The 16,113-nt window shown below is 42.7% G+C and overlaps 1 protein-coding gene across 7 annotated transcripts in view; it reads right to left on the reverse strand.

The window, feature by feature from the left end:
* The window catches only part of HEG1 (heart development protein with EGF like domains 1), a 95,465-nt gene that overhangs the window by 30,881 nt on the left and 48,471 nt on the right, over positions 1 to 16,113 (reverse strand). For 6 of the 7 annotated variants that reach the window (XM_024104816.3, XM_065561533.1, XM_024104815.3 and 3 more), the window contains 7 exons: positions 15,231 to 15,563; positions 13,083 to 14,501; positions 9,030 to 9,146; positions 8,242 to 8,361; positions 5,061 to 5,155; positions 2,178 to 2,236; positions 1,212 to 1,372 (listed from right to left, as the gene is read on the reverse strand). In XM_024104816.3, the coding sequence (XP_023960584.2) occupies positions 1,212 to 1,372; positions 2,178 to 2,236; positions 5,061 to 5,155; positions 8,242 to 8,361; positions 9,030 to 9,146; positions 13,083 to 14,501; positions 15,231 to 15,563 (2,304 nt within the window). The remainder of the gene's footprint in view (positions 1 to 1,211; positions 1,373 to 2,177; positions 2,237 to 5,060; positions 5,156 to 8,241; positions 8,362 to 9,029; positions 9,147 to 13,082; positions 14,502 to 15,230; positions 15,564 to 16,113) is intronic. The other variant, XM_024104814.3, reaches the window with a different exon arrangement.

Here is a 16,113-nt window from a genome sequence, read left to right on the forward strand (position 1 = left end):
CTAACCCTCCCAAAATGAAAGTGCGGAAGAGGCCACCCGCTGGACTTGGTCTCAGCTGGTTTATCAAATCTAATGCCACCACTTTAATTGGGCTGGCGGCAGGAATTAGCAGGTGAAGAGCTTTGGCATGTGTTATGCAGGAGGTCAGATTAGATAAGCAAAATAGCCCCTGAGAAAAGGAGTGAAAAACTCCCAACTTTCTCATTTTTATGTTTATTTAGCTTAAATGGCCAGACCAATTTTTCTTTAAATTGTTTTAAATGTTGTTTTTCTTTCAGAAAAATGGCTAAATGTTGCCAACTTTCATCCTCAAAGCAAAACATCTACAGCTATGTCACAAAGCTCTGGGTGTAGATTTTTTTAATGGAAACCTGTCTCTCAAATGTCCCTTGTTTCATGGGATAACACTCATTTTAGTCTGAAGGCTACCTGTGTTGCACACAAATTTGGGGTCCCCTCACTTGGACTGTAACATCAGGAATACAGTCTCATGAAACGGAGGCTACGGAAACCTATGTCCATGGAAGGAAGGAATCCAACAGCATTTTAAAGTTTCCTGCACGAATCATGTTTTGGTTCTTAGTCACACACTGCATCCCATGTTTGGTCCTTGGCAGGTGGAGGGGTCTGTATAGAAATGTTACTTTGCCTCGAACCATTTTAATACCGTTCATTTTCACCAGTGGAATCTGGCACCAAGAAAAACCCAACCCCCAGCAGGTACAGATTAACTATAGCAGCCAAGAAACGCTATAATCAAATTGACTGGAAAGGCTTGTCTCACTATAAACCTCACTTGCTGTCACCCTCCCCTTTTTTAGCAGCACTAAGCCCTGCACTCAAATCATTTTGATAGGTTCAAACCATGTGGTTAGAATAAGTCTTGTATTTTTTTGATCTGGATGGGATTCAATGCCGTACCCCAGAGATGAAAGGACCATTCACAATGACTGTAATTCTGTGCTGTGTAATGTCTTTCACCCATGTAATGTTTTCACAAAGAGACAGATTTCTCACACATGTGAGTAAGATAAAGCTTGAAATCTGCAGTCTCTTTTTATGCTGCAGAGGCTTTAAGATGACTTCCATTTAAATGAGATAAATATTCGAAAGGGACTTTTCAGAGGGCCACAGTCACTTTAAGAACAAACGAACAAATAAAAGGCTGATTGCTTTCCACTTTCATTATGATCAATCCGGATGTTATTTACCTCTGTGGAGCAGCGTAAGGTTGGAGATGAACTGGCAGGTTTCAGCAGGAGTTTTGCAAGTTCTATTGTAGCTTTGTACACTTCTATCAATGTCAAAAAGCGTCACGTTAGATGCTAAAGAAAAGGTGGTTTGGACTGAAACTCGGACAGAATTGGACTCCCTGCCAAAAAAAAACTATGCATCACCGTTTTGCATTTTATTTCATTGTTAATATGTCCTCGGCAGATTGCTATTATTAATACCAGTAACACATAGCATGTATAAAACACTTGATGTATATTGAAAAGACTGTCCAAACATTAGCTAAGTACCCATAACAACCCTCTCTTATATTACCCCCACTTTACAGACAGGGCGAACATATACATTTTTATTTTATATGGAGATATACCTATCTCATAGAACTGGAAGAGACCACGAAAGGTCATCAAGTCCAGCCCCCTGCCTTCCCTAGCAGAACCAAGCACTGATTTTGCCCCAGATCCCTAAGTGGCCCCCTTAAAGATTGAACACACAACCCTGGGTTTAGCAGGCTAATGCTCAAACCACTGAGCTAGACCCAATTCTGTCCACAGTGGGATACAAGTAATTCACAATGAAGCCAGTGAGAGGAGATTCTCGTATTTTTCAGGGGCAAAGTTAGGCTTAGGGATATTAATGATCTGATTTTGAAAACAGGTGTCATTGACTTCACTGGGAACTGGGGTTGGTCAGCACTTCTGAAAATCAGGCCATAAGTGACTTGCCTAAGGCCACAAAGCAAGTCATGGGCAGAGTACTAAGATGTTCCTTGCTCCCAGTTCCAGAGTGAGTCCTCTTAGGCCACACTGTGTCTATCTTATTATCAACTGCAAAGTTTGTATCCAGAGCTGAACTTCCCCAGAGTTTTAGTCTGTTCAGATCAAGGAGGTTGGTCCTCCCCAACATATACATCCCTAACACATACATTGTATTCCATTCCTTACCTTGCAGCTTTAACCACTGAGTTGTAATAGCCAGGTAACGTTGAAAGAGACATGTTCAGCTGAAGGAAAGAATGAATATTCTATTACTGTTCGGGAATTAAACAGGGATCTCTGACCTTCGCAACAGCCTCCTATTTCAATGAGACAGAGGGGCCTTTGTATTGTCAACAAGGGAAGGATGAAGTCGCCATTGTGCAGCTTTGGACATTAGCAAAGTCCTATGGTTTGTAAAAATGGACATCTGTCCTGGGCCTGCTGTGCAGTGAGCACAAAGGGTGAGGACCAGCCAGCAAACAGTGGGGAAAGAGGCCTGCATAAGGCAGTATTCAGAACGACACACTTGGATGCTGCACATCATCAAAGGCGCCTCCCCCCGAATCCCACACTCAAGGAAAGAGTCTCAGGCTCAGTCCTAAGTCTGTTTAGTCAATATCACGGAGGCTGTAAGCCCATCTTCCTGCTGCTTTAGCTATGTCACCAGACACGCCGCCTTGCTTGGTAAACAGGCCCAGTGAACTGCTGTGACCAATGTCTGCTAAAAAGCTGATCTAACGTGTGCGAAGGTAAGAATGAAGACATGGTAGGCAAGAGAACTATCCTTGGTATGAATGATACACGTGCTACCTCTCCACTATGAGCAAGGCGTTTGATTCTCCTGCTTGTCTACACAAACTCGCACTCGCTTGTACTGAGCTACGCAAGTTTCAATAACCGTGTAGCCACGGTAGCTGCCGCGGAGGCACGGCTTAGTTGTGCCAAGTATAAACCTGCCTGAAACTGGTGGGTACGTACGTGGCACAGCTACGCCGTGCGGCCACTGCCAGCGCTACCACGGCTACCCTGCTATTGATACTCGTGCTAGCTCGCTGTGAGTAGTGGAGTACGTGTACGCCAGCAGGGGAATCCCAACCCTAGCTTGTAGAGTACTCCGAGCCACAGTTATCGTTTCCAAGCAACTTCAGCACCAGGTTGGTATTTATGAGACTTGTTGCTGAAACTGGGGGAATCCAGGATGATTGGTCCTGAGTTTGCCTCTGAACCTGCAATAAAGATCTTTATATCCCCTACACTGGAAACTGCAGTACAACAACAAACCACTAGGGGGAGGGTACTCAATACAAGCCTATAGGCAGCCCCAGCCTAGTCAGAATGAGCTTTGCCTTAGTCTAACTCACTCAGCCTCCTTGAAGCAGGGTCTCTCCATTGAGGTATTGATGGGATGGGGGATGAAATAAGAATAAAAAAATGTGCAGATCTTTTAATATAATTATCAGCCTAATCATCCATCCTTATTTCCTGCCTGGTCAAGCCATCTCTCAGCCAAGGGGGGAAAAAAAGCAGCTAATGATTCAGGTTCCACATCTAAAGAAGCCCATTCACTGGCATGAAGGAAGAGCTGAGGTGATTCTTTCTTGTCCCATATCTCACTGGTGAAGCTTGGCTCTCCAGGGGGGTAATCAACAGTGGTTTCTGCCTTCCCAGAGATGGGCAACTTAGACTGGAATAGCATGAACACCAGCCAGTATTATTCGGCTATACGCAGTTTGTCTAATGTGTACTCTTCTGCAAACGCAGCATTCTTATGATTTATTTGTATTGTGGTAGCAACCAGGAGCTCCAGTTGTAGACTAGGACCCCACTGAGCTAGGTGCTGTACAAACAGAACAAAAAAAATACCAAAGAAATAAAAAAATTAAAAAACAAAAAAAATTAAAGGAGATATCCTATCTCCTAGACCTGGAAAGGACCTTGAAAGGTCATTGAATCCAGCCTCCTGCCTTCATTAACAGGACCAAGTACTGATTTTGCCCCAGATCCCTAAGTGGCCCCCTCAAGGATTGAACTCACAACACTGGGGTTAGCAGACCAACGCTCAAACCACTGAGCTATCCCTCCCCCCAAGACACGTTTTGCCCCAAAGAGCCGATTCATTTTTTCCTTTCCACACAAACACAAAGTCTGTTACAAAGCACTGGAATAACAGACTCATAGACTCACAGAACTGGAAGGGACCTCGAGAGGTCTTCTAGTCCAGTCCCCTGCACTCATGGCAGGACTAAGTGTTATTTAGGCCATCCCTGACAGGTGTTTGTCTAACCTGTTCTTAAAAATTTCCAATGATGGAGATTCCACAACCTCCCCAGGCAATTTATTCCAGTGCTTAACCACCCTCACAGTTAGGAAGGTTTACTTGAAGACTGTTATGTCCCCTCTCAGTCTTCTTTCCTCCAGACTAAGCAAACCCTTTTTTTCAATCTTCCCTCATAGGTCATGTTTTCTAGACCTTTCATCATTTTTGTCGCTCTTCTCTGGACTTTCTCCAATTTGTCCAAAGCTTTCCTGAAATGTGGCATGCAGAACAGGACACAATAGTCCAGCTGAAGCCCAATCAGTGCAAAGTAGAGCAGAAGAATTACTTCTTGTGTCTTGCTTACAACATATTTTACAGTCTTTGAGGAAAAGCCCTTAGCGTCTGACATGGTCATGACATAGTAAATGAGAAATGCCTGAACCATAAAATTTCATTGGTACAAAGATAAACCCATGATTTAGAGTCTCTGTATCTTGTGCTTTGTTGCACAGATCATGACGACGCTGGATGAAATCTACACGTAGCAGCATTTGTTAATGTTTTAGAGCAGTGGTCTCCAAAGTGGGGTGTGCGCACCCACGGGGGTGCGCAAGAGGATCCTTCGGGGTGCGCGGCTGGAGCGCCGCCAGAGTAGCGCCGCTTTTTTTTTCCCCCTCCCTCGGCAGTTTGGCCGAGAGTCCAAGCGGTTTTTTTTTTTTGCTTCGGCCGGGGGTGCATGCTCAAAATTTTTTTACTGATGGGGTGCGCAATCAAAAAAGTTTGGAGATCACTGTTCTAGAGAGGACACTTACCATTGTTATTATTTCATCTTCAATTCGAGGGAGTTCAGAATACTTCCCATGAGTAGTGTTCAGTTTCAGTGCAACTTGATAAACAAATGTTCTTGCTAAAATTAAAAACAAAGCCTGTTAGCTACAATGCATGCAGCTTTGATACCCCATGCTGCGATCTTATCATGTCCCATGAGCTAGACAGGGGTTAGCCTGGTTGAAAACTGCAAGGGCTATAGCAATGGGAAACCTATGAATGAGTTTACCACTAAAAAGCACAGATCCCACGGGATTCTTCACAAGAGATTGTGTGTCAGCCCCCGTGTCCTAGCGAAATTCCAGCTCAGATAGTTACAGGTAATCTAACTGAATACTCCCGTAGCTTAAATTGAAGAGAGAGCTGTTCTTTTTCATTTCCTGTCCTAACCTGATGTGCAGTGGTACTACTTGCTGTTAATCAGTCTGCATTCCGCCAGAGAGGTAACTATGTTTTGCTGGGTGCAATTATTTTTGTACTGTATACAGTATAATCTCTCTGTCTCTATAGGGACATTTATATGGTTGTTCTGAAGGTCTTGATAGATCAAGATCATCTGCCTTTCCCCCCTCCACCAAGTCTCTTTTTTATACTGTATATATTTTACTCATTCCATTTCTAATCTTCCATTCTTTGCAACTCGTATCTTGATCTTGCTGGGTTTTTTTTTTTTTTTAATTTTTCCAAATCCTTCCTATGTTGTAGTGCCCAAAATTGCATACAGCTGTTGAGGTGAAGTTGCTGTAGGCTCAGAAAGAGCAGCACACCACACAACCTGCCATGGCCCAACTATGGAGTGCAATGGATGACAGAGACTCCAAAGGAGGGACACAAAAACATTGTTAATGCGGGAAACTTTAAATATTGTGGGATTCATACCTCCAGTGTAAATAACTCTTTCTGTAACCCCAGTTACAAGAGTCTTTATTTCTGATTTGAATAACTTCAGTGTGGCCAACTCTCATGATTTTCTGGTATGTTTCGCCATATTTGGTGGTTTTCTTAAAGCCTCAGCTACTGGAGGCATGTGATTAGGTGAGAACCTCAACTTTTTTTTTTTTTAGTAATTTTTTAGCCCTTGTCGGTGTAGAGAAAAGCTTGAAAATGTGACCAGGTGTAAAGTTGTGATGGGGTCCACAGGCCCCACACTGAAGCTGGCTGGGAGTGGAGCAATATTGAGCTAAGGGGTGGGCCCTGCCTACATGCACAGCATGTTCCCACAGCAGATACACTGGTAGCTCAGGGAAGTGGGGAGGGAGCTGCAAGCTCCCCCAAGGAAGCAAGACTGAAGCTGAGAGCTGTGTCAGGAGTGGCCACAGCTTTGTGAAGGCTGCTCTAGAAGCAGGTATTTTGCCCCCCACCCACACTTTTGGGGAGCTGAAAGCCCTAAAAGAGATTTGCTTCAACAGGACACTAAGAGACTGAAGAGTGTCTCTGAAGCCAGCGACCATGTTCCAACTGGAATAGCTCCAGACTGGTAGGAAGTGACCCAGGGGAAAATATAATTTGGGGTAGCTCAATAGCTGGGCCAAATGCTTTGATAAACCCCTAGGGTACTGGGTCAAGACCCAGTGGAACGGGTGGGCCCAGATCCCCCTACCTTGCCCACTCCCCCAGTCCTCTGTAGTGATAGAACCTCTGTGAAAGCAATTTGAGTACACACAAGTGATTGATTTCAGAGTAGAAGCCGTGTTAGTCTGTATCCGCAGGCTGCAGCCAGGGCCCCTCTGGGTTGACTAGGCTGGCAGAAACCATAATACCACGACCTGACCAATAGGACAACTGGTCATCGGACCATCCTGCTACAAACCTCAAGACTCAAAAACTAGAAGGCAAATAAAAATCATTCAAAATCTATTTGTTTTTTTTTTAAATCTTATGATTTTTAAGCTAATGTCTTGATTTTGGGGGCGCCTGACTCATGAGTTTTGAAGGCTTGGGGTTGGCAATATTTAATTTTCAACAATACGAGAGAAGAGATGTCAAATTTGTGTGGGATTTAGGTAACTTTGGGACTGAAATGCATGATGCCCTTTGAGATGAGGTACAGTTTAGAGTTAAAAGCACTCTTGCCTACCTAGATTTATATAAGCCTGGGGGCAGAAACTAATAACCCAAGTTGGAATTTGGTCAGAATAGCAGGGATTCTATCCCTAAATCTTCTATTAAATGTCATGAGATTGTCAGTGAAAATGGGAGATCACAGCTTCAGCTTTATATCTCATCCAAAAGACAAATACAGTTGCTGATAACATTAGAAAGCCTCCAATCCTTTCCCATGCCTTCAGGCTACACACAGAGGCCAGGTGCTCCTCTCACAGCAAGTTTTGTACCAGAGAAACCTCATTGACTTCTCTGGCTCCTGATTTACACTGGCATAATAAAAGGAGAATTAGATTCACGGTGTTTATATAATCTGCCCTTTTCTTAGTGTAAAATAAATCAAATCATTTGCTATCCTAGCAGTCCATCTTAAAAATGCCCTTCATTAATACCTCAGACATGATTCAATAGCACTGTTTTCACATTTGTAATTCTTTCAGATCGTGGCTCACAGTAAAGTCTTGTAAAACAAAGTCACTTCTACAATGGGTCATGAGAAAAGCCTGAAATTCGGAGTCGTCTTGCATATAGAGGTGATGGAACTTGGGTATTGAATAATTGTGCTCTATGCTAAACGAAAGCTACAAAATAAGGCCTTGTTCCTACAAAGACTTACACAGTTGCTTAACTTTATGTACATGATTAGACCTACTAAAGTCAAGTTACACAATGGCCCTACTAACATGTGCCTAAGTTTTTGTAGGAGTGGGATCTAAGTACTTTGTGGAAATCTTTTGGATTGTTAGAATTCATTAAAAAAATCTGGATTTTCTGTCCTTAAAATACAAATAAACCTGTAACCATTATTTGAAACATGCTGTTTCTATAGCTTTACAAAAGTGGAGGAAATCTTTAAATATTACTAAATCCCCAGGACATTTCAAAATACAGTAGACTACATATCGGTATAGACAATAAAAGGCAATTATGCTAACAGAAACCAACCATCAGTAGCTGAATTTTAAAGGAAAGGATTTGTCTGATCCCTGGTTTTATTTCTGTCTTAGATTTTTATTTTTAACCGTGTATTTCTTTCTTTTTTTTGCAGTGCAATTCTCTTACCTAAATTGCATTTTCCTTTTTCTAGCCGGTATCCAAGAGGACATTTGCAGACATAGGAGCCCTGAGTATTATTACATGTGGCCAAATCTGGGCATGGATTAGAAAGACATTCATCCACATCTGAAACAAGGGAGAAAACAACAGCCAGTAGAATCACAGAATTACAAGGAATCCTTGGCAGTAGAACTAGAAGACCCTCTGTGTATTGCTGTATGACTCACTGCATCATTACCACTTATTATTTATCCTGTTCTTGATTATCCTACTGGAGTTGAGTGAATAAATGCAAACAGCTTTCCCATTCTCGTTCAGTAGTTTTACTGACTTTGCTTCAGCCCCTGTGAATAATAATGCCTAGCTCTTATCAATCACTTTTTATCAGTAGATCTCAAAGTGAAGGTGAAGGAACTTGCCCAAGGTCACTCAACAGGCTAGTGGCAGAACCCGAAACAGAACCCAGGTCTTCTGAGTTCCACACTGGTACTCTAGCCACTAGGATCATGGCCTATTTCTACAAACTGCTATCATTCAGGCAATGCAGACTGATTTATTTGATGGTGCTTGAATTGGGGGAGGGATAGTTCAGTGGTTTGAGCATTGGCCTGCTAAACCCAGGGTTGTGAACTCAATCCTTGAGGGAGCCACTTAGGGATCTAGGGCAAAAATCTGTCTGGGAATTGGTCCTGCTTTGAGCCAGAGGTTGGACTAGATGACCTCCTGAGGTCCCTTCCAACCCAGATATTCTATGATAAGACAGAGGGGCCATTGGCTGCAATACTGTCCTTTACCTTCACTGCAGTCTTCTCCTTGCCAGGCTGGTGAACACTTGCACTGATATTTGCCCATAACACCATTAATAACGCATTTTCCATCATGCAGACAAGGGTTTGTGGTGCAGACATTGACTGTGAAATAAGACATTTGGGGGATTAATTCCTGGCTTGACTAGCATGACTGTAGTTTTGTCTATTTTCCGGTGCTTGGCATGCCGTTAGGGTTACCATATTTAAAAAATAAAATAAGAGGACACTCCACGGGGCCCTGGCCCCATCCCTTTCCCACCCCGGCTCCACCCCAACTCCACCCCTTCCACGCCCAACTCCGCCCCATCCCCGCCCCTTCTCCAAAGTCCCCGCCCTAACTCCGCCCCCTCCCCTGAGCGCCCTGAATTCCCCCTCCTCCCTCCCAGCCATGCGAAATGGGCTGCCCGAGCGCTACCAGCTTCACGGAGCCCGGGAGGGGAAGCGCCCAGCCGGGGGCGCAGGGTCTGGAGGCTGCCCAGCAAACCGTGAAGCCGGTAGTGCTCGGGCTTCGGGCAGACCCCATGTCTCCAGACCCTGCGCCCCCAGCCGGGCACTTCCCCTCCCAGGCTCCAACGGCTGCTGTGCTCCCTGAACTCCTGGGCTCTGTAAGCGCCGAGATGCCCGAGCGCTACCAGCTTCGGGCAGCCCCCATGCCTCTGGACCCTGCGCCCCCGGAGCCCGGGAGGGGAAGTAGCGCTCGGGCAGCTCAGCTCTTACAGAGCCCAGGAGTCAGGGAGCACAGCAGCCCCCGGCGCCCGCTCTAAAGTAAGCCAGGGAGTATTTTTCCCGGACACGTTCGGCTTTTTGGAAATTCCCCCCGGACGGGGGTTTGATTACCAAAAAGCAGGACATGTCTGGGAAAAACCGGACGTATGGTAACCCTACATGCCGTACAACTGAACATTCAAATCCTTATGGGAAAAAGCATTGGATTCTCACCCCTTTTAAAAAGAACACCCCCTTTTCTGCCATGTCTGGAAATGCTCTTCATGACACATGTGTTATTCTCATTAGCAGGAATATAAATTATGCACATGTCCAAGTGCAGAACGTAGCCAGAAGGGTTGGCTTGTTTGTTGATTACACCGGATTACAAGACAAACTAGGTGGCACATGTCTGATGTCACTCAGATTTGTTTTGTGGTTATTACTGCGCAGTGTAATTCACAAAGGCTGGAAGGATGGTTTTATGGTTAAAACACAGAATTCAGGAACTCCCGTGTGCTGTTGCTGGCTCTGCTGCAAACTTACTGTGTGGCCTCAGACAGGTCACGGAGGCCAAACATTTCAAAAATGGCCATTGATTTTCGGTATCCAGCCTGAGATAAACTGATTTTTCAGAGTTGCTGGGCGCTCACCCTGGTGACTTCACCTGACCAGAGTTATGGGTGTTCCGCACCTCTGAAAAGCAGGGCTAAGGGGTCTCAAGTAGGGCACCCAAAAATTAAGTAGCCAAAAGGTACTTCTCTGTATTTCAGTTTTCCTGTTGTAATATGGGGAGGAAACTGATTACCAAAAACAGTGGGGGGAAGGGAGAAGGAAGGGGGTGTGGAATTGCATGGACACTTTTAAGTCTTTATACCTTATTTTTTTAAATATGAATTTGTCAACATTTTGAAACATGGTGGGGGGAAGAAATTGTGAAAACACGGAAATTCTCTCTCTCTCTTTTTTTTTTTTTTAATGTCAAGATTTGGAATACTGTTAAAATCTTGAAATTCAAAAAATTTCAACCAGCTCTAACAGTGCACGGGACTCCACCCCAAAACTCATATTCCTGTGTGTATTCTCACTGAAATCAATGGGATTGCTTGCATGAGAAAGGCAAGCAGAATTGGGCTATTAATTCCTTAACGTTTCTAAAGCAGTTCGGCAGGCATTACAAAAATACAGAGCATTATTAAATCCACAGTGCAAAGTGTTAAGTCCAGGTCAAGAAAAGGATTTCCTCTTTACAGTAAATGTCAAAATCTGACTTTTAAAAAAATAATAAAGTAACAAAACACGAATCACTCAATAAAAAGAGGCTACATTAAATTGGATTCTCACGTAAAATGCATTAACCCATGTCACTATTCCCAATGTACTTAAATACAATCTGTAATAAAAATATTCAGTCATAGAGTCCAGTCCTGTAAACACTTATTACTGGCTGTAATGCTTTCTATTTTATGTAGTCCTACTGATGTTAAAAGGATGACCGAAGTCAGTAAACACTACCCTGTGTAGCAAGTGTTTTCAGCCCCAGGGGCTTTAACTATGGATTATATTTCCATTCAGATAAAAACTGTACTGAATATATTTAATTGAGAAGATAAGGAGACTAGACTAACTGACGCCCTTGGGTTTTTGTTATATAAAGTCCTTCACGCACTCCTCCCAGTGTGCTGATGACCTAGCCACAGCTACCTTTCCTCAACCCCCTTAGTCCCTTAAGGATAAGTACATGAGTCACCATTCCAGTTCACTCCTAGAAAGCGTTTTCCCTTAGCCAAGTGTGAAGATGCCTGCTTCTGCCAAATTATGTATTCTTGTTTTATGAAGTGGAGTTTCTGCCAAAGTTTCTGCTTCTAATATCAATCTAGTTCCATGTTCTTAACACATAACTGGCTACGACAAAAGGCAAAACTGGAACTTGTGCTTAACGCTTTTCCCTACTTTTCTTCAAAATATAAAATGTAATAACGACTGTGGCAATAGATTCAGCAAGGATACAGAATGTGGCCTAGACTTTCGCTAACAAGAGAAGTGACAAATGCAAAATAATGCACACTGGAAAACATAATACTAACTATACACACAAAACAATGGGGTCTAAAGGAGCTGTTACCACTCAAGAAAGAGATCTTGGAGTCACTGTGTGTAGTTCTCTGAAAATGTCTGTGCAGCAGCCAAAAAAGCTAACAGAAAGTTAGGAACCATTAGGAAAGGGATAGATAAGAAGATGGAAATGTCACTATATACATTCAGGGTACGCCCACACCTTGAGTACTGTGTGAAGTTCTGGTCGCCCCATCTCAAAAAAGATATATTAGAACTGGAAAAAGTACAGAGACGGGCAACAAAAATGATTAGGCGTATGGAACAGCTTCCGTCTGAGGAGAGATTACAAAGACTGGGAGTGTCCATCTTAGAAAAGAGACAACTGAGGTGGGGATATGATAGAAGTTTATAAAATCATGAATGGTGTGGAGGAAGTGTTATTTATTCCTTCACATAACACAAGAACCAAGGCTCAGACGAAGAAATTAATAAGCAGCAAAGTTAAAACTAACGTAAGTCCTTGTTCACACAACAGATAGTTAATTTGTGGAACTCGGTGCTAGGGGATGTTGTGAAGGCCAGAAGTATAACTGGGTTCAAAAAAGAACTCATGTAGGATAGGTCCATCAATGGCTATTAGCCAAGATGGTCAGGGACACAACCATGTGCTCAGGTTGTCTCTAGCCTCAGACTGCCAGAAGCTGAGATTGGATGACAGGGGATGGATCACTCAATAATTGCCCTGTTCTGTTCATTCCCTCTGAAGCATCTGGCACCAGCCACTGTCAGAAGACAGGATGCTGGACTAGACAGATCATTGGTCTAACCCAGGACAGCCATTCTTTTGTTCTTATGACAGGCCCTTTTGAGGGAGATTATATATACAGAGAGAGAGAAAATGATCATAGGTTGTAATAACAGGACAAGCTCCAATGCAAATACTAATGCTGGCCAACTGTCTTTCCTCATTAACACGACATATATTTATATGTATCTATTTTTAATGAGAAATAAAGAAATTGTTAATTCTAAATGTACAAGGAGAGCTGGTCGACAGTTTTTGAATTTTAATTAACTTTGGGTAAAATTTCCACCAAAATGTTCTGCATTTTTCAACTGGGGAATCTATTAAACTCTGACCTTTTGTTTCAAATGCTTAAAAATACCTAGAATTAAGACTAACTCATATCCTCAAAGGTTTTTATATAAGCTATGTCTGATGTTCTCTTCATTCTACATACCCAATGTTTCTGGGCAACCTTTTAGCTGTTTTACCTGTTGTATGAGAAGTAGTTACTAATGCCCTTGTGCGACTGAACAGAGCAACAGTAGTTGGTTTGGTAGCTGCTGCCGAAGTGGTGGAAAACCCTGCAGTGGTTTTGCTCGGGGAAGATGTTTTGGAAGGATGTGTAGCTGGGATATTTTCTTCGGTGATTTTAATGCTAGTTGCAGTGCTAGTTTCCATTGATTTTGTAGTTGCTCCAGTTACGTAGGCCACTGTCGTGGTAGCAGCAGTTTGAACTCTGCGAGTTTTCGTAGTAATAGAATGATCTGTAGTTGGCACAGAACGCTGTGGCCCAAAAGTCATGTCTGTTGACAGTGTAACTGTTTTCCCTGTTGTTAATTCCGCTGCAGGGAACACATCCCTTTGACCTGTCATATTTGGCAAGATACTGGTCGATGCTTTTGCCATCTCAGTGTGTTGGGTATCCTTGCTCAGACTTGGAGCAGCTGTTGTCAGAAGCAAAGTTGTCTTTTCAAAATGGTCCCCACTGGAAGTGAAGGTTCCTCCTGCGGAGCTCGCTGTTACAAGTGCGGAAGCTGATGTGGATGAAGAGCGACTGCTGAGCTGTTCCATAGGTTCAGTCTGAAGAGGAAGTGGTCCTGTGGTTTTGAAACTAGTGCTCTCTTTCAACTGGTGTGGTCTGCTGTGATTGCTGTACTGTCTGGGTGTACTTCCAGAGAACACAGCAGTCGATGGCTCCATTGTGTCTGTCTCTCCTGATGTAACCATGGACCTGCTGGTTTGAAAACTGTCACCAGCGTGTGATGGTGAAGATGCTGAAGAAAATGAAGGTAATAAGGATGGTAATAAAGGAAATGATTCAACTGACGAGGAGGTGGATAAAGATGACGACAAAGATGGTGGTGGGAGTGACGATGATGGTATCACCGATGAAGAGGATGGTGGAGATGACTCTGATGATGCAAATGAATGAGGTGGCGATGGCGTTGATGAAAGCAAGTGATGTAATGATGACACCGAGGAAGAGGATGGAAATACTGATGAAGATAATGATGAGCTGCCAGTTGGCGACGATTCAGTGCCAGTGAAAAACAGAGTTGCATTTTGTAGATTGACTGTAGAAGAGTAAGTTGGCATTTTGGAAGAATGTACAAGCAAAGGCTCTGTAGATGGAGCAATTAAATCCCCGTCAGTTGATGATACGTTACTTCCTCTGCTCTGAGCCATAAAAGATGAGGATTGTGCTAAATCTGAAGAGTTGGAAATTTCTGCATAAAAAGTGGAACTTTCTGATGATTCGGCAGAGGTGCTGTTATTTGATATAGACAGTAACGTCCTGTCTCCGCCTCTACTGAATGTGGTTTGAATGTACATGCTGTCAGTGCGAGAAACAGAGGTCCTTTTCTCAGTGTCGATGCTGCTAACTGGTTGATGGCTACTTGCAATGCCTGGAATAGAAGAAAAAAAGTAACATGACAGTAATATATATCAAAATATTTTGGCATTTTACTGAAATTATATTGTCTGATACATAAAATTTACTAGTCTGTGTATTGGTCCATCCAGTCCATCAGTTTGTAAGGAGGTTATTTGCAAGTGAAAACTAGCTTGAGTGCAATGCTTTTGCAAATGTAACTATGTACTTATGACTATAATGGAATTTTTAACACCTTCTGAAATGTTAACCTCAAACTCTTGCAGCATTGAGTCCCACACAGGAACTGTATGTTCACCAATAAGTATTTTTATCTCTTTTCAATGTGTTGCCTTTTCACATATCAGAGGGGTAGCCGTGTTAGTCTGAATCTGTAAAAAGCAACAGAGGGTCCTGTGGCACCTTTAAGACTAACAGAAGTACTGGGAGCATAAGCTTTCGTGGGTAAGAACCTAACTTCTTCAGATGGCATTAGTATTAGTAGAAATCTATCAGATTTCTACTAATACTAGCCAGTCAAGAAGCACAGTTTCAATGTTAATAATCCTAGTTGGCTTGATGTCTACCCCTTTGGAAAGATTCCCCAGAACGTATGAGCGTGGCTTTGATTTGGTTATTTTAGATAGCACATGGGTATATGGGACCACCATCTGTCTGCACACATGGAAAGTATTTAATGCACTGGTGAGATTTTGTATATAAGAATGGCATTCTCAAGGTAACATACACACAAAACACTTACTTGAAGGATCATTTTGGAAAGAAGAGTCAGTTGGTATCTTGGAAGAACGTATAAAGAAAGTCTCAGTTGAAGACCCAGTGAAACCCATATCATTTGCTGACATACTCGTCCCTCTAGTCTCTGCCATTGAAGGTGACTGAATTAATTCTGAGGAATTGGCAATTTCTGTATACGAAGTGGAGCTTTCTGTTGTATGGGTAGATGTGCTATTTGTCAGAGATTGTGACGTCCTTTCTCCACCTCCTGTTAACGTAGCTGAACTGTACATACTGTCAGTATAAGGACTTTTTTCGGTTTTTGAGCTGCTAAGAGACTGATGGTTACTTCCAATGGCTGTAATGGGATTAAAAGGTGGAAATTAAATTTTATATGCACAAATCAGAATGAAATTGTGAGTTCTATAATAATTTTACCCTGAAATACAGGGCCAAATAACTCCAGCAACTTAAATGGAGCTATGCATGGGATTAATTTGGTTTATAAACACTTTTTACAAATGAATCACCGAGTATTTAAAAAAACAATATAATTTCTATTGATGGAAACCTTTATAAGAGGGACTTTCTAAGGATGAAAGGTATTGACACAATGTGTGTCAGTAGAGTTGGAATGATGCATTAGAATTACTTGCATGAACTGGACTAGACAGGAAGTGAACAGTCTCCTACACTAAGAAGATGTGGTCCACTTTCCTACACCGTTGGTCACTGTTAAATATCAAATGCTGTGTAGGTGATCTCATTGAAGAGAATCATTACTGCTTACAAATATTGTGCCTGGCAACTACAGTGGCTTTGAATTTGTTAGCGATAACAATATGCATAACCCACATTGGGGAGGAGTGGGAGAGAATGTTTTTCTTATCAAAATGAGATTTTTGAGT

Source organism: Chrysemys picta, chromosome 11 (assembly GCF_011386835.1).
Source record: "Chrysemys picta bellii isolate R12L10 chromosome 11, ASM1138683v2, whole genome shotgun sequence".
Lineage (NCBI taxonomy): Eukaryota > Metazoa > Chordata > Testudines > Emydidae > Chrysemys > Chrysemys picta.